Genomic DNA, 18,939 nt, shown 5'->3' on the forward strand with positions numbered 1-18,939 from the left:
TGACTATTAATTAGTTAGTGCTGGTAGTTGTCTGTCTCACACACACACACACACACACACACACACACACACACACACACACACACACACACACACACACGTGCGCACAGTGAAGGTGTCATGTACACCTGTTGATTGTTCTTCTCATAATTAATGTGTACACACCCAGGCTAATTATTCTGCAGCTTTTGATTAATGACTTTAGAGTCTCAGTGTCTCAGACAGAGAGGACAGCTGGGAAATGATTGATGAACACACACGGCGCACGACACGGAAGCTGTCATACGTGTGCATGCAACACACACACACACAAACACACAGTCAAACAGCTTCATCCTGCTTTGCTTCACAACAGAGTTTTTCTTGTAAAGATCAAATGCTGCACTTCTGTGGCTTAATCGAATTGTTTTATATACGCAAATGACCTGTGTTGTGATTGGCCCTGTGTGTGTGTGTTCATCAGGACAGGAAGTTGCTGAATACTGAATCTGTGTTGATATGTAAATGTGGGCAGGCATATGTTAATGAGTTAATGGTTTAGATGTCATTTTAAAAGATGAAAACTCTGCTCTCTATCTTGTATAAATTATATATTATACATGCATAATGCATTTATTATACATGCATTGACTGTCTTTCTCTTTTTGTCTGTTTGTCTTCAGCTTTTAGAGTTTGACAAAGAGCTGGCTGGGTTTAAGGACCGTCTGCATGAGCTGGACATCTCGTTTCCTCCGAGGTACGAGCACTTACAGTATGACTGAAGTACAGTCAGCACACATTTAGCACACGCGTGATGAACACGTCTCCTCACGTCTACAGGACATGGTCATGTTGACAAAGCTCTGCGTGAGCTCAAAGTTGGACTGGACCAGAACCGTCAAGTTTTGACACTGTGTTGATGTCCACTTTCATGAGCCACATGCGCTGATTCTCTTAGATTTTGTTTGTGTGTAAATGGTGGTTATTAGGAGTGTATATAATAATAATAATAATAATAATAATGTATAAAGTTTTTAGATATATGATTTAATTTATAAAGTTTATAATATTAGTAATAATAGAATTTATTATTTTTATCTATTATGACTATAAATATATTTAATGTATACATTTTATAATAAAATAATTTTAATAATAATTAAAGAATAATAATAATTTAGAATATTGATAATATAATAATTTATAAAGTTAATAATAATAATATTATTTTAATTTATAACATTTATAATGTATTTTATTTGTAGAGTTTAATACACTAATAATAATAATTTATAAAGTTGACAAATATATTGATTTATGAAGTTGATATTTTATAATACATTTTAGAATAATATAATTTTAAAGAATAATAATAATATTTTAGAATATCGATGAATATATTAATTTATAAAGTTAATAATATTATTATTATTTTAATTTACATCACTTATAATGTATTTTATTTGTAGAGTTTAATACACTAATAATAATAATTTATAAAGTTGACAAATATATTGATTTATGAAGTTGATATTTTATAATACATTTTATAATAATATAATTTAAAGAATAATAATATTTTAGAATATCGATGAATGTAATAATTTATAAAGTTAATATTATTAAAATTATTTTAATTTATATCATTTATAATGTATTTTATTTGTAGAGTTTAATACATTCATAATAATAGTTTATAAAGTTGATAAATATATTGATTTATGAAGTTGATGATACTAATAATATTATTTTAATTTATAACGTTTAGAAATGTATTTTATTTATAAAATTTATAATAGTGAAGATGATGATATTAATAATAATATAATTATTTTAATTTTATTAATATAGTTTATAAATATTTTGTTGAATGTATAAAGTTTTTAATAATAACGATTGTACTCTCAATAATAATAATAATATTACATTTAGTGAAATTTTATATATATATATATATATATATATAATTATCATTACATTAACATAATAATATTTAATAATAATTATTAACATAATAATGATGATAAAATAATAAAATAATTTATTTTAATTTAAAAGTTAAAAAATATATTTTTAAATGTATAAAGTATTTAATAATAATGATTGCATTTTAATAATAATAATTATTATTATTATTACATTACTAGTGATATTATTATGTTGTTAATAATAATTATCATTACATTGATAGTAATTTTTCATTAATTACAAACCTGAATCTCTTTGTCAGGTCTTATCCAGCTCGGGTTGAGTAGTGCTGTTTTGTCTCAATTCATACTCATATTCATGTTTTTTTACTCATATTGTAATGCTGACAGAAAAGCTCCTGATTTGTAAACCGTGTGCAAGATAATATAATCACATTGTCACTTTATCTGTGATGGTATCAGCCTTCAGATCGGTGTAGAGTCACAGACGTCTGCTTCTCCAGAGACAGTTTGACCCTTCTCTCCTGCCTTAATATTCTAAAGCCATAGTGGATCATCCTCAAACAAATGAATTTACAATTAGCCCTTTCAGAGCGCCGGGTGTGCGACGCGAAGCACAGCGCGCTCTTATGTTTAACGCGGACGAACTAATGATGCTCGACCTTTGGCGTCAGCGCTGACTCGATCAGAGCAGATAATGAAGCGCTGTAATCAAACAATAATTACTTGATGAAGTGCCGCAGCGACTGTGAGGAGAGCGTGTGTTCATTTACATGGCTTTACATAAGGGACAGGTGGATTTATGGAGGGTTCACAGTGTTTGCATTTGTCTTGGCCGTACGATGAGACTGTGGGACGGACGTCACAGGAAGTCCACGCGCTCTTTAAAATCTAAAGCCGCTAATGAGTGCATTAAACTTGATTGGATGCGTGCTGTATCTGTTTCAGGACGCATAATAATGAATAGAAATGAGTGAACTTACACACACGCGCACGCTGTCAGATACGCCTCTTGAGTAATCAAGAAACAGCGATTGTTCTTTGTCACACAGAAACACGCCTCGCCATCTGTGCGCTTATATAAGAGGCCGTCGAGGTCACACACACACACAGTTCATTCTTCATATTGAGTGCAGGATCTCACTCACATTAGCTGCTGCATCTTCATCACTGATCTGTTCTTGTGCTGATATCATTACACAGGCTGCAGAATATCACAACCTTCAAGTTCAATGATTTATCAATCACATGTAGAGCTGCATGTGTGTTTGTATGCATGCACACCTTTATAAAAGATTGCCATGGTATCAGACGCTAATGCATTTACATTTACATTCATGCATTTGGCAGATGCTTTCATTCTAAGTGACTTGCATTGCATTCAAGATATACGTGTGATCAGTTACTGTTTGAGCACTTTGATAAATACTAGTGATGATTTTTTCAGTGAAACACCATTTAGCTGAAAACCAAAAGTTAATTTAATAATCAATTAATTCATCAAATTGATTTAATAATAAACACTCAAATAACATATAAACATTTATATTGCATATAAGGCAACTTTTTAATGATATAATTATGTTTCTGCTCCAATTCGTTGTTGAAATATAAACATTTAAACGCCAGCTGTCATATATTGATTTCATGACAGATTCATTGATACATAAATTAAATCATGAAAACAACAAGTTAAATAAAAATGTAATATGAAATGATTCATTTGGCTATATCTAGTAGTAAAGACGCTTGAATTTCATGATAAAATTGACATATTTGGTCAGTTTTGTCAATTTATTGTTGTTGAAAACAGTCGTATTTTTGTGGAAACTGTGATACATTTTATTTTTCATGATTCTTTGATGAATAGAAAGTTCAAAAGAACAGCATTTGTTTGAAATAGAATCTTTTGTAACAATATAAATGTCTTTACTGTCACTTTTGATCAATTTAATGTATCCGTGATGAATATAAGTATTAATTTCTTTAAAAAAAAAAAACTTTTAAAATGAAAGTATATACCAAAATACCCTACAACACTGTGCATCACTAATAAATACCATCGTACTAAATGATTCCCATGTTTATTACCATGCAACATGTCTAGAAAAGCATGGTAGTTGAGTTTTTGTTGGTCTGGGGTGTATTGGCGCTTCCGAGCAGGACAACACGTGTTTTAACCTCTAGTCGCTGATGCTCCGTGTGTTTGAGAATGTGCAACATGTTGTAAAAGCACATGAAAGGCGCTGTGGAGCCGTGTGTTTGAGCGCGACCCTTCACACGTCCAGCGTTCACACAGGGATGTGTGGAATTTGATCGTCTCCCGCCAACTTCTGGAGCTGGAGTCGCGCCGACTTCGACAATTGGCCCAGAAACACACTGAAAATCATAAACACATCACTAACAAAATCTAGTAGCCTGGTTATTTGGACTATGGTAGTGTAGTGCTCTACAGTCATGGGCAAACATCGGGAAAATCATAGAAATAAATAAAAGTTTAAAGGGGACATATCATGAAAATCTGACTTTTCCCATATTTAAGTTCTATAATCGGTTCCCCGGTGCATCTACCAACCCAGAAAACGTGAAAAAAGACAACCCAGTAACTTTGTTTTGGTAAGCCTTTCTCTGCAAGCATGTGAAGAAAAAAAAAACGAGCCGCTCAGATTTCGCTCACCTAGTGATGTATTATAATATTACCCCGCCTTAATCTGCATGTTTCCACCTACGACACCGCCATTTTGTTTTCGCAAACGACAACGGTGTACCAGTTCTAACGCCATGGCAAAAGTTTGAGCAAAGCATGCTAACTGTTCTGTCGTTGGCTGCACGGACAAGCACTGAACACTATTTAGGTCATGTTGGGTTGCTTTAGAGAAGAGGAGTATAGTAGAGTGTTGTTACCATGCCGTCGTTTGTACGCTGGACTGCTTCACAGATTCAATGCTGGATTTGCACAAAAGACATGACGGCACATGCTAGTCAATGAGTTGACAGCAACAGCAACTACATAAATTTATCCACTAACCATTCAGAAATGTCCAGTTTCATTCTAAAAGTTGTAACTTCTTCCTGAGTCTCTCCATCAGTGTCGACTCCGGTTTGAACAATGTAAGGCTGAACACCGTTACTGACAATCCTCATTTTGGCTGCGTGAGATTCTCCAGCTTTGTTGTTGTTGAGCAACCGAAGCGTGAGCTGTTAAAGCTCCGCCCACTTCTGGAAATTGGGCCGGGAGCAGCAGCTCATTTGCATTTAAAGGGACACACACAAAAACTGTGTGTTTTTGCTCACATCCAAATATGAGCAAATTTGACAAGCTATAATAAATGATCTGTGGGGTATTTTGAGCTGAAACTTCAGACACATTCTGGGGACACCAGAGAATTATATTACATCTTGTTAAAGGGGCATTATAGGTCACCTTTAATAATATGAATGAGTATTAAATGTTTCTAGTTATTCTCAGTATGTAATCTTATTAAAAATATTTGTATATAATTAATTCTTATCCAGTAATTTATGAATGGCTGGAAAAGTCATGTAAAAAATGGTACTTTGAAGGTACTTCATGAAAATAAAAAATATGGTATATATACATGGTATATGAATATGGTAGTCATTCAGTACATTACCATTTAAATGTTTGGGGTCGGTAAGATTTTTTAAAATGTTTTTGAAAGAAGTCTCTTCTGCTTGCCAAGGCTGCATTTATTTGATCAAAAATTCAATACAAATTGTGAAATATTATTCCAATTTAAAACAGCTGTTTTCTATGTGAATATATAGTAAAATGTAATGTATTCCTGTGATCAAAGCTGAATTTTCAGCATCATTACTCCAGTCTTCAGTGTCACATGATCCTTCAGAAATCATTCTAATATGATGATTTGCTGCTCAAAAAAACATTTCTGATGATTATCAATGTTAAAAACAGTTGTGCTGCTTCAGATTTTTATGGAAACCGTGATAAATTTTATTTCTCAGGATTCTTTGATGAATATAAAGTTCAAAAGAACAGCATTTATTTGAAATAGAATCTTTTGTAACATTATAAATGTCTTTACTTTTGATCAATTTTATGCGTCCTATAGATTTTAAACACTCTCAGAACTCATTAATGTACATTATTATATTCTACCAGATTAAATGAACATATAGCGGGACCATCTGTACATTCAGCTATGAATGTTCTCGTTCAGACGGAGATGTTTCCCTCATTGATAGTGATTGATTTAATGGCAGTGCATTAGCTCCACTGCTGTATGATTTTATTGTAAGACTTTCTGTGTAAAATCAATGCAGAAATTGAGTAGCGCAGTCGGCCGGTGGGAATTCCCAGGATGATGAGAGAGTGCAGGAAGATCATGCTATTTGTTTCACTAACCGGGTTACTGGGAAGAGAAGTGATCGGCGGTGACCTGCTCCATCGCTCCTCTGACGGCTAGAAATATGTCCGGCCGGAGCAGCGTGGCTCCAGGTCCGTGTGAGTGTTTGTGGAGTCTAGACGGGTGAGATTGTTCTGCTCGGCAGGTCGTGAGGTGAGTGTGTGAAGGGTCGGAGGTGATGTACAGTTATTCTTCACCGTTTGGTGAGGATGTGGAGACCCGCGAGTCTCTCGAACACAGCGGCTAAAGCTCAAAGCTGAAACACTAAACCGAAGAACTTTTGGTATCATTTTACCATGGTACTTTTTGGAATGGATTTGTTGTTTACTCCACTCAGATGAAACTAGTGTACTTTATAAATGATTAATTTCCTTCTTTTTTTTTTGTGTAAACAGTTCATTTTTATTCATTTCCGTGACAGCGCTGTGTCTTGTATGACATTATTATACAGACGTTAGTTCCGGTCCGCAAAACTGATTGAACACGAGCGCTGATATTTTCTCTCTGATTGTTCTGCTTCGGCCTTCCTTTGGAAGTGTTTACTGCAGAAATACACAAAATAGCTGCCATATTGTGTCTGAAATGTCATTTACTCAGATTTCTCACATTTATAAAAATAAAATAAAGTTAAATATTATCTATATAAAAGTTATTATATTATATATGTTTTAATATTAAAATTAAAATTTATTGAAATTCCTGTAGTAAATATACTTAATGGTATCTCATCAGCTAGATATTCTTTGTCTTATTGGACACGTTTGTATACATTTTTTAAAATACGTGTAAAAAAATTTTTAATCTATTCCAAATATTGTTACCTGATGTTTAAATGCCAATGCATATATAAACTTCTAAGAAAAAAAAAAAATTTTTATATTAAAATTAAATATATTCAAAATGTTGTTACCTGATATTTAAATGCCAATGCATCTAGAAATTCCTAAAAAAAAATATATATATATATTTTTTTTATTGAAATATAAATCTATTCCAAATATTGTTACCTGATATTTAAATGTCAATGCATCCAGAAATTTATAAGGAGAAAAATTATATTCAAATTTAAATCTATTCCAAATATTGTTACATGATATTTAAATGCCAATGCATCCAGACATTTCTAAGAAACAAAATGTAAGTTATATTTTAAAATTTAAATATATTCCAAATATTGTTACCTGATATTTAAATGCCAGTGCATTCTGAAAATTTTAAGAAAAAATGTAATTTTTATATTAAAATTAAATCTATTCCAAATATTGTTACCTGATATTTAAATGTCTATGCATCCAGAAATTTCTAAGGGAAAAAAAAAAAAAATATTAAAAACACATTGTACTGCTTTGGATTCTTTTGGAAATATTTTCAAAATACACAAAATAGCTGCTATAATGTACCTGAAATATCATAAACATTTAAATTTGTTCCAAACATTGTTACTTGACATTTAAATGCCAATGCATACAGAAATATGTCTACTGTTATTAAAGTCTCATGCAGTATTATGCAGAATGTAACTGTGTGGGAACTCTAGTTTCTTGTATTGTGAGCGTCTCTCATGCGATGTTCATTTTACAGATTCACTGTGAATAATTGTGTCCGTCTTCATGTCAGGAAACTGTACGACGTCACCCGTGTGAGGTGAAGAAGGCCTTGCGTTTCTGATGCGTTCATACTGATGAATAAAAACACTCATTGACAGTGAAGTGACATTGTTAAGACTCTGAATGTGAGGCCATTTAGCACTGAAGTGACATCTTTCATTAAGACACTTAATAAACACACATGCATCTGTGTTTATTGTGTTTCTGAGAGGGAGTGTGTGTCATCGTTTCAGCAGGTTGAATGATAAACATTGTGGTTAAAATGAGGATTTTTACCAGACAAGCTCATCATTGTGAGAGAACCACAAGTGGAAAAGTTGCTGTGTGAGTCATGATCTCATTTACTGTACGCTGTAATCTAATGTAAAGACAATCTTAAATCATAAAGAGATTTGATTATAGTTCATCATTTGAGGAAATTGCCTTTTTCCTCTTGCCTAACACACACACACACCTCTCTGTAACTCTACATTTGATTGACAGCTCCAGTTTTGTCCAATCCCATGATTCTGTGCTGTAATAGTCATGTGACCTCTGCCCTGTCATTAATAGCGTATCTCTTATCGGTGTTTCCCGTCCCTTCAGTCTCTTTGTGTTCACAGTTTATACAGCCCTCATTAAACCAGGCGTCTCAATGAATCAGTGTTTGGCTTGTCACTTATTTGTCATTGTGCAGAACAAGATAACCGGCCACAGTGGCGCTCGGATGGGGACACATGACCGAGACAAGTGCTTAAAGGGACAGTTCACCCAAAAATGATCATTCTGTCATCATTTATATGCCCTCATGTTGTTCAAAGCTGTGTGACATTTTCTTCATTCATCAGTGTAAATCATTTTCGTTTAATTCAAATAAAGATTAAATAAAATAAAATATGTATATTTGATTAATGTTTATGTCCTTTACTGTTTGACAGAAGAAGCTCATACAGTATTTGAAACCGTATGAGGGCGAGTGAATGATGATCCTTTAACATCTGAATCAAACCTCTTTTTAACTTTGTTAACGGCTAGTATTAGTAGAATGGTTAGCCTAGTGTGAGAATCTCATTCAGTCGCTCACTCACTGTAACACACACAGGTGGGCAATTGTTGAGTTTATCAGTGCGGCCCCATTAATTAGTGTAATTAGTCTTGGCACGAGTGTGATAGTGTCTGACGGTCTCCGGTTCACACACCCAGTGGCAGCGTTTACTCTGCCAGATACGTTTGTGCGCGGCTAATCGACAGCATTAATCACCTGCCCTGCGGCTCCGCACGCTGTTTGCTGTTGCATTAGAGTGTGTGAGTCAGTGTGTGTGAGTGAGTCTCTGTGTGTGTATGTGTTTGTTTGTGTGTGTGTGTGTGTGTGTGTATGTGTATGCGTGCGAGTCTGTGTGATTGTGTTTGTGTGTGTTTGAGAGTGTGTGTTTGTGTGTGTTTGAGAGTGTGTGTTTGTGTGTGTGTGTGTGTGTGTGTGTGTGTGTGTGTGTGTGTGTGTGTGAGTGAGTTTGTGAGTGTCTGTGAGTGTGTTAGTGTATGTGAGAGTGTGTGTGAGCTTGTGTGTGTGTGTGTGTGTGAGCGTGTGTGTGTGTGTGTGTGTATGAGCGAGCGTGTGTGAGTTTGTGTTTGTGTGTGTGTATGAGCGTGTGTGAGCTTGTGTTTGTGTATGTGACTGCGTGAGCGTGTGTGTGTGTGTGAGCGTGTGTGCGCTTGTGTTTGTGTGTGTGACTGCGTGAGCGTGTGTGTGTGTGAGCGTGTGTGCGCTTGTGTTTGGGTGTGTGAGACTGCGTGTGCGTGTGTGAGTGAGAGTGTGTGTGTGTGTGTGTGTGTGTGTGTGTGTGTGAGAGAGTGTGCTGAGAGTGTGTGTGTGTGTGTGCACTTCCGTTTAAAAGTTTGGGCTAAGTAAAATTAATACTTTTATTCATCAAGGTTACATTAAATTGATCAAAAGTGACAGTAAAAACAATTATAATTTTACAAAAGATTCTATTTCAAATAAACACTGTTCTTTTGAACTTTCTATTCATCAAATAATCCTGAAAAATAAAATATATGACGGTTTCCACAAAAATCTGAAGCAGCACAACTGTTTTCAACATTGATAATAATCAGAAATGTTTGTTGAGCAGCAAATCAGCATATTAGAATGATTTCTGAAGGATCATGTGACACTGAAGACTGGAGTAATGATGCTGAAAATTCAGATTTGATCACAGGAATAAAACATTCACATAGAAAACAGCTATTTTAAATTCTAATAATATCTCAGGTTTTAGTGTATTTTTGATCAAATAACTGCAGCCTGTGAGTGTTTGTCCTGATGATAGACACCTCCTCCTGCTGTCAAGCATCACGGATCAGTTTCAAAGATCTTCCCGGTCCAGATCTGCTTAATCCAGCTGAAGGAGCACATGTAAAACTTCCTGTAGGGTTTGTGTGGGCCACCCTGAAGAAAGCTGGTGTCTTTGAAGAGCCTCTCCCGCCCCTTAATTCCCACACTCTGCATCTCTATCCCTCATTATCCAGCTCTCCACTCTCTCTATCCTCTGCTATCATTCACTCACTCTGTCTTTCATCCTCAGAATCATCTCTCCAGCAGCTCTTTAGCATACCAAAACTGCCCTTCATTTCCACATGCTTAAAGTGCCATCAATGCTAATTGCGCTCAGGCGTTCTGCAAAGCCCCCTCGCCGGGTCTTGTTTGGCCACTCGGTCGGGGGCCTGTGTGTTAGCCGGATGTGGGCTAACTAGTCCCCCTCCCTCTTTAACCCCCGCTAACCACCTCGGTTAGACCCTTGACCCTTTGGTCGTCATGGTGACGGTCAGTTTTGCGCAGAAGCGGCTGATGCTGATGGTGTTGTTGACCACTGCGGTGTTTGACTAGCTGATTCCACTAAATGAGCGGATCGTCCGTCTCGGCAACCGTGTGATGAGCTGCTTTCATGGCCAATTGACCAAAGCGAGTGCCTGTGTGTGTCCTAGCAGCCGCTCACTCAGCACCGTGTGTGTTTGCTTCATGAACACATGCACTTCTCTGCTCAGATTCAAAACATTCATGTCTTATTTCACCTCAGTGTTGAATGAGATAAAAATTAATTACATTTTGCATGTTAAGTCTGTTAAAAATTTTTGCATTATTCTCGTGACACACGTTTTCTACCCAACTATCATTAATGTAATGCAAAACCATCTCATAATGAGAATAAAATGTTATTTAAATAATATATTATTAATTATTTGAGTACATTTTAAAGCAATTAAAAGTATACATCACAGTAGTTTTTGCTGTACTGATTTTATATTATAATTTACTCACAGTATATCAGTATTTTTGCAAAAAAAATCTTATATTTTGAAGAAAATAATATATTTATATATTATATTATTTAAATATTATATTTAAATTGAAACAATTCAACATTTTTATTTTTGTTGTACTGAAGTTATTTTATAATATAATTTATTATTTAAATTATTATTTTTTTAAAAAGTACATTTTACAGCAGAATTGAAAATTTACAACTCATGCGAAAAAAATCTAATATTTTGATGAAAAAATATATTGTATTATTTAAATATTATATTTAAGTTGAAACAATTTAACATTTTTATCACAGTATTATTATATTTTATGATATAATTTATTTAAATGATTTTATTTAAAGTACATTTTAAAACAGTAAAATTTACAAATTTACAAGATTTTTTCCTGCGAAAGTTTTGCGGGAAAAAATCTAACATTTTGAAGACAATAATATAAAATGTATATATTATATTATTTAAATACTATATTATTTAAAATACAATGAACAATTTACATCACAATATTTTTGTTGCACTGAATTTATTTGATGCTATAATTTATTATTGAAATTGTATTATTTAAAGTACATTTTAAAATTGTATATCAGTATTTTTTGTAAAAAAAATTCATATTGTGAAGAAAATAATGTAATATTCAAATAATATATTTAAATGATATTATTTAAAGTATTAAAAACAATTGAAAGCATGCATCACGATAGTTTTTGTCGTACTGAATTTATGCTATAATTTATTATTTAAATTACATTATTGGAAGTACATTTTAAAACACATAGACAGTACACATTTTCATAAATTGAATTTATTTTATGCTGATTAAAAAAATAAATAAATGTCTCATTACTGCATTGTAGTAAAAATGTGTTTAATTGTAATGACAATAATGTCACAAATCATCACAATGAACAAATGTGCTTCAACTTTTTTTAAAATTTGATGTGCAGCATGAACCAGAGATGTTTTTGCGAGATGATTAGGACACACATTTCACTCACTCATGCTCTGAAGGGTCTGATTTTGATCTCATGTAGGAACTCCATCATGAACATCATAACGCTGTTATCTGGACGGCTCGATCTGATGTCCATTGTGTCTGTATCATGTACCATCTGCTCCCTGTGAGCCGTCAGACGGTGCGCCCGGCACATCTGAACCTGTTTCTGATTGGTCCAGGGTTTTAAAAGGCTTTTGGCTACTGCTCTGCCCAATTTACACTGCACTAATTCAGTCATTATAGACACAGAATGACACCAATCACAATTGAGTACTGCAGAATATATAAGTGAACAATGTGTCTGTTTCCTGCAGTTATCCATACAGTGAGGACTCCAGTCAGGGAAAGCAGTACATGAACACTCGATGTCCCGCCTGGTGCGACCGAATCCTCATGTCCGCCTCGGCCAAAGACCTGCTCGTAAAGGTGAGACGATCACGAATGTTAACACTTGAATCCCTTGTGACAGATTTAGAAGCTTCATTTTGTGTGTCTTTCATTATTTCTGCCCTGTCAGATTGTTCGTTAATCTGATGCAAAAGATGTCATGTATTGAGAAATCATATTTACCTTGATCTTTTGACATATAAGAGGTGATTGTACTATAAAAACACAACGTTTCAGAACTCAAAGCATCCTTATTAGTCCAAAAACAGCTTTTAATTAAACTAACCTGCCAAAATGACTAGTTTTCTACTTCCTCGCCTTGATCTGCATCTGAATAATGAAGTATAAATAAGTAAATGTGTCTGGACAAGGGTTAAAAATCTTTTTTTTTTTTTTTTTTACACTTGTTGGTTAATGAACTAGTCAGTGAGCGCTGAACAAAACCCTGACTGTTGCATTTATGAGCTCAACACATTGTTTGATGGAGTGCGTGTAAATATAATACTGTAATCCACATATTCTGCGATTCACAGCAACTGTGAATCATAATCACGCAGTTCCACATAAGTTATACTTATTTCATATGCAAATATCAGTGGCCATTTACAAGTCTTAGAGGAGACAAGGGCAGAATCAAAGGGCAAAAATCAGGGCACAAAATGGACTTGTATTATTTGTAGAAATCTTACTAGCATTATAAGGAAATATTATTGCACAGCCGCTTATATAATCATATAGTACTTCATAAATGTTCATCTGCTCCATTCTCAATGATAAAATCAATATGTCAAGCCAAAATTCAAGATCTTTATTTTCATCTGTACTTTAGTACAATGAAATTCATATTTTGTCCATTCCTCTCAAGAAAGATGGGGTAGAAGGGCATAAGAAACAATATAATGCAAAGAAAATAATACACAATACAATAAGTGGCATGCAGATATGCACAGTATGAATGATGAGAAACAACTAGAAGCTAAAGTTCGTAAACAAACTTTGATGTTGGCTTGAGAAAGCCTAAATGGGCAGTCAAAAGAGCCAAAGCACGTCTGTTTGAGAAAAAACAAAAAACAAAAAAAATTCTTGAATGTAGGGCTGTAACAAACAGTTATTTTGATGGTCGATTAATCTATCGAATCTTTTATCAATTAATCTATTGATTATTTTTTGGCTCCACTTGGTGTCTTTAACATTTAATTATTGTGTACATACATGTTTTTACATTGTACTTATATTTTTAAAAATACCTGAAACAATAAGCAATAAGAAATATAGAAATAAAGCTGACTTGACACTAGTAACAGTATTGATGCTTGACTTCAACAGCACTAATGACGTGACGTCCTTCAGGTAAAGCGTTAATGAAGGTGCCGCTGACCTCTCAGATACACCGACACTCACTTCAGCGCTGTGTTTGTTTTCTTAATAGTCATCAAGTAGCTCAGACAAACTGTGAGCGCGAGTGTTTGCGTCGAGCACCGACCGGCGCTCCGTCTAACACAGATTGTTTAGACACGGGCCTGTAAACAGCCTCATCTATCATGACGCGCTCTGTTAGCTCTACGTCATGTTATTTTCTGCTTGCCGAGCCCTAACACGGCAAAGGTCCGGCGGCGGCGCGGCCGCGGTAATGAATACCCAGTCAAGCGGAGGCAGAGGATCGGCCCCGGCCCCAGCCGTAATTTGTTTATCTGTCTAAAGATTACGCAGGCCGAAAATCCACAATTTTATGCTGCCTTTGTAAATTATCAAGCCTGCGTTTGATGAATGTATCACGGCTTTGGGAGGCGCGGGACGCCACACACACACACGTGTTCTGGAGTTTCAGGTTGTGTGTGTTTTTGTGACCGGTGTGTTATTGAAGTTCATTCACATTTGAGTTTCTCTTCCGCATTCGTGTGAGTTTGTGATGCGAGGACTGCTGCTTTCAAAGACTGTTTAGTTCAGCTCAGAAAACTCAATCTGTGTGCGTGTGTTTTAAAGTGCACTACATCACATTTCTGTCTCGGTCGATTCAGAGCATTATTTTCAATTTGGATGAATATGATTAATGCTTTTGCTGCTTTTCAAGCTCCTGAAGTTTTTGCACTTTGATTTATTGGCACTAAAGTCTAACAATGTAATAGTATTTTGCATGGATTCATTTTGTGTCTTTAATCATGTTTTGTGTGCGTTTGTGTTTTGCAGCCAGAGAATGAGGAGAAATCAATAACGTATGACAACATCGGACCCAATGTGTGTATGGGGGACCACAAGGTACAACTAACCAACCTCTCCAACTAGTTTATGTGTGTGTGTTTAAATGATCTGATTAAATCTGACCTAAAAATGATTGATAAACATGAGCTGTTCTTTTAATGTTTAATGTTAAGTCTGTAGTCATTATATACTGTCATATTATGTACCTGTACTGAACTAGAACAGCTTGTTTAGGTCTGAATCTGTCGCACCACACATTCAGGAAAATGATTTCTCAGTCATTTTAATATTTAGACAGTGTCTCTGTAAAATACCTTCAGGAAGTTTTCTTTATTTCACATTAAAACTGGTGAGAGTTTAAAATGTTCCATTTTCACATTGCAGCTAGATTGAATTTTCTGAATCACACACACTTCTGTTCCTCCTGTGATGGTGCCATAGATATAAGACAGGAAAGACCAATCAAAAACCAGTATGCAAATAGATTTTGAAAGAATACCAATCGGAATTCAGTATGCAAATGATGCCAGCCCTGTTAGTTGAGCTGAACATTCTAAGAGTGTGAGTGGGACATTTTCAAACTATGAAAAACAAAAATAGATTTAAATGATTTACAACACTTTTGAAAAGTGTTTTTTTTTTCATAGTGATTTAAGCTGAATTATAAAGAATAAAAAAATGTTTTTTAAGAATAGATGATGTCTTTAGTTAAATATTCCTAAATAATTATTTTACGATTTATAACATTTCAAACAGTTATTTTAGAGTGTCTTATAGTTAGTCTTTAGTTAAATATTGCTAAATAATATATTTTTTATTTTATGATTTTTATTTTACAATTTATAACATTTCAAACAGTTATTTTAGAGTTTGTTATAGCTAGTCCTCAGTTAAATTTTCTAAATAATTATTTCTTTATTTTATAATTTTTTATTTTATTTATAAACTTTTATAATTTTTTTGTTATAGTCAATCTTCAGTTAAATATTCCTAAATAATTATTTATTTTTATTGTATTACTACTATTTTTTGTTTTATTTCTGCATTTTCAAACCATTATTTTAGTTTTGATTATAGTCTGTAGTCATTATAATTACAGTAGAAGTGTGTGTGTGTGTGTGTGTGTGTGTGTGTGTGTGTGTGTGTGTGTGTAACCAGACAGACACGCACCTGCCAAAATCACATTCAGATGTTCTTGAAATGTCAGTGAATTTAGCACCCAATGAAGAACAGTTCAGACAGAAGTGTGTGTGCGTGTGTGTGTGTGTGTGTGTGTGTGTGTGTGTGTGTGTGTGTGTGAATAAACTATTAAAGGAATATATCCATGTTCAAAACAGCTCATCCTCTTGTGTTTCTACAAACTAACGCACATGTTGAACCCAGATCTTTCCTGTTGAATCTTTAGGTTCTTTCACTTTAAGTTCAGTATGAAATTCTATGCTGAATTCTGCTTTGTTTGTCTGTATTTTTCTGCAGCCGGTCTACTTGTACTTTCGGTTAAGCACAGGGGCAGGTAAACCTAATGCAAATAAGCACAAGTGTTGTGTCGTGCAGTGATGTGGTAAATATTTTCTTTTACTATTATTTTATTCTTATTATCTTTATGAATATAACTTTGTTATATCTCATGATAGACGTGCAGAAGTTCTCATGATCTAAATGTGTGTGTTGGCCAGGAAAATGGTGCCAAAGGGTGGAGAAGATTTCATGAAAAGCGGCCCTGTGAGAAGCTCCGACACGGGTGGATGGACACACACACACACACACACACACACATACACATACACACACACACAACCACACACGCAAACAGAGGACCCTGTAAAGACTTTTCAGCAGGACTGACCAGTCGCATTTGTCGCAGTGCATGCAATCATGTCCATAGAAACGACACATTGAGTTCATGAATGCTTCAAGAGTCGAGATCATGGACACACACACACACACACACACACACACTCTTAATGCGGCATGCATCTGTCATGCAGCGCTGCATTTCCACTCAAACGCCATCAGATGCTCTTCTCTGACGTCTCTCAGCCTTGTTTCCAAAACTCTAATATAGACCATCAGAAATACTCTACAGATTTTAAAAAGCATACTTGCAATTTTTAGATATGCCTCAACATAATATTACGAGCTACTTCCATACAGTATGTAAGATGTTTTAAAAAGTGCAATGCAAAAAAAGTTGTTGTATTTCTCTATTGTTAGGTTTATTTGTACATTGGATTATGACATAGAGGTGTGCTGATTTTTAGTGCTGTTTGATGGAGATTTCGAGACTTTCTCTGTGTTAGAATAGATAGGTATATTCTGTTTAAGCATTTGTATGATTTTCTTTCTTTATGGACTATTGTTTATCTTTGTTTTTTTGATTTGTTGTTGCCGACTTGTCGAAACACTCTGCCGTGCCGCATACAACCGCCGAGTCTCATTTTATATACTGTACTTTTTAAAGAGATAATTTATAATTCGTACCAAAACTCTTATGCTGACATATTGATATGAAAGGCTGCTTTGGGTGTAAAGTTTCAAATGTTTGAATAGTTATAAACAAACAATGAAATCCACATCATTATTAGCAGAATATGCCATTTCAGCCAATATGATTTATATATATATATATATATATATGTATATATATATATATATATATAGCGCCAATTTAATTATTTTTTTTTTTTAAGCAGTGCCATAAACCATGCAAGTATATAAGATAGTTTCAATAGCAGTCTTGCTCGGTTATTACAGTACTGTTCTTATTCTAACTTATTTCTGTGTAATAATGTTATGGTTCTGAATGTGATATTTTAATAGGCCTGGGTATCTTAAAAATAGCTGTATCCTTTTTTTTTTCTTTTCTTTTTTTTTTTGTATGATTTTTTTGTTACTATATTATTGTGCCGTGGTGCCAACTATTGAATTGAACTCAGTCAAATGTAGAGTTTAAGTTCTGATGGCATTATGCAGGAAAAACACTCAAATTAAGGACCATGAGAAATTTCTTTACACTTTACTTTACAATGTCAGTTTCACACATGAGTAACCGTGTCTTTTTACAAACATAATCACATATGAAGTACATGTTTTAGTATTTTACTTAAATTGCACAGTTACACGAACACTGTAAAGTAAAGTGTGAGTGTTTCTGTTTAATTCCTTGTGTATGTTCTCAGCATCAGTGCCGTGTGCTCCTCCTGATTTAATTCACTACACTACAGAGTCGACAGACTGTGTGAATCCGTTAGATTGATCTTTCATATCAGTGGAAATGATTTTGTGTCGCCTTGACAGTGATTTGGTTAGAAAAACTGCTTGTTAACTGTTTTTTCCCCAGCAGGTCAGGTGATAGGATTCACTCTTTTCTTTAAGCAGATAGCGATTAGACCTCGTGGATGGCAAGACCTCCAAAAGCAATAAAACCATTAGAACTCAATGAATGAATGAATGAATCAATGCCTCTTTGTCATTAGTCAAGCACTGAATCAGTAACCCCCTGAGATTCACTAAACAAGCCTTTGACATTTAGATGTATTTTCCATCATTGTAGATGATGGTGCCTGAATATATATATATATATATATATATATATATATATATATATATATTGTTTTGAAGTCGCATTATTTATCATTAGGCTACTCGTCATCATCATTAATATTTTTTAACAGTATTATGTTATATAGCCTAATATGATATTGTGTGTTCATCAAACTGTTTATAAAAAATGAATATATTATTGAACATGTGATATAATAGTTTGTTATGGCGGAAGATGTCTCAGGATGAAATTACGTAAGTCACGTGACAGTTAAAACAACCTCAAACAAAAGGTTCGGAAATATGTTTTTCTTTTGCATGTAAGTATATATATGAACACGTTTTAACAACGTTTATGAATATTTCTGTAACCACAAAAGTTATATTACAAGTTCGTTATAGAGATCGCGATCGCTACGCGCGATTTTCGTTACTATCAATATCGAAATTGTACGCTACAAAACCTAAGTAGTGTACTGTCATTACTCAGATTTTTTAAAAATAATTTATGTTTCACAAAAACATTTTGTTTAACGTGTCTTTAAGGGTTGATGGGGTCACGAGACATTTACATTACTCAAACCCGCGAAAACAACTGACAGAAAAGT

General features: G+C 34.2%; 1 protein-coding gene across 1 annotated transcript in view; it reads left to right on the plus strand.

The window, feature by feature from the left end:
• Positions 1-18,227, plus strand: part of LOC127525421 (inositol polyphosphate-5-phosphatase A) — a 159,958-nt gene extending 141,731 nt beyond the window's left edge. The window contains exons 12-16 of the mRNA XM_051917958.1: positions 663-736; positions 12,517-12,628; positions 14,777-14,845; positions 16,265-16,349; positions 16,465-18,227. Of these exons, the coding sequence (XP_051773918.1) occupies positions 663-736; positions 12,517-12,628; positions 14,777-14,845; positions 16,265-16,345 (336 nt within the window). The 3' untranslated portion in view covers positions 16,346-16,349; positions 16,465-18,227. The remainder of the gene's footprint in view (positions 1-662; positions 737-12,516; positions 12,629-14,776; positions 14,846-16,264; positions 16,350-16,464) is intronic.
• Positions 18,228-18,939: the final 712 nt, after the last annotated feature.

The sequence above is a fragment of the Ctenopharyngodon idella genome, chromosome 13, assembly GCF_019924925.1.
Source record: "Ctenopharyngodon idella isolate HZGC_01 chromosome 13, HZGC01, whole genome shotgun sequence".
Classification (NCBI taxonomy): domain Eukaryota; kingdom Metazoa; phylum Chordata; class Actinopteri; order Cypriniformes; family Xenocyprididae; genus Ctenopharyngodon; species Ctenopharyngodon idella.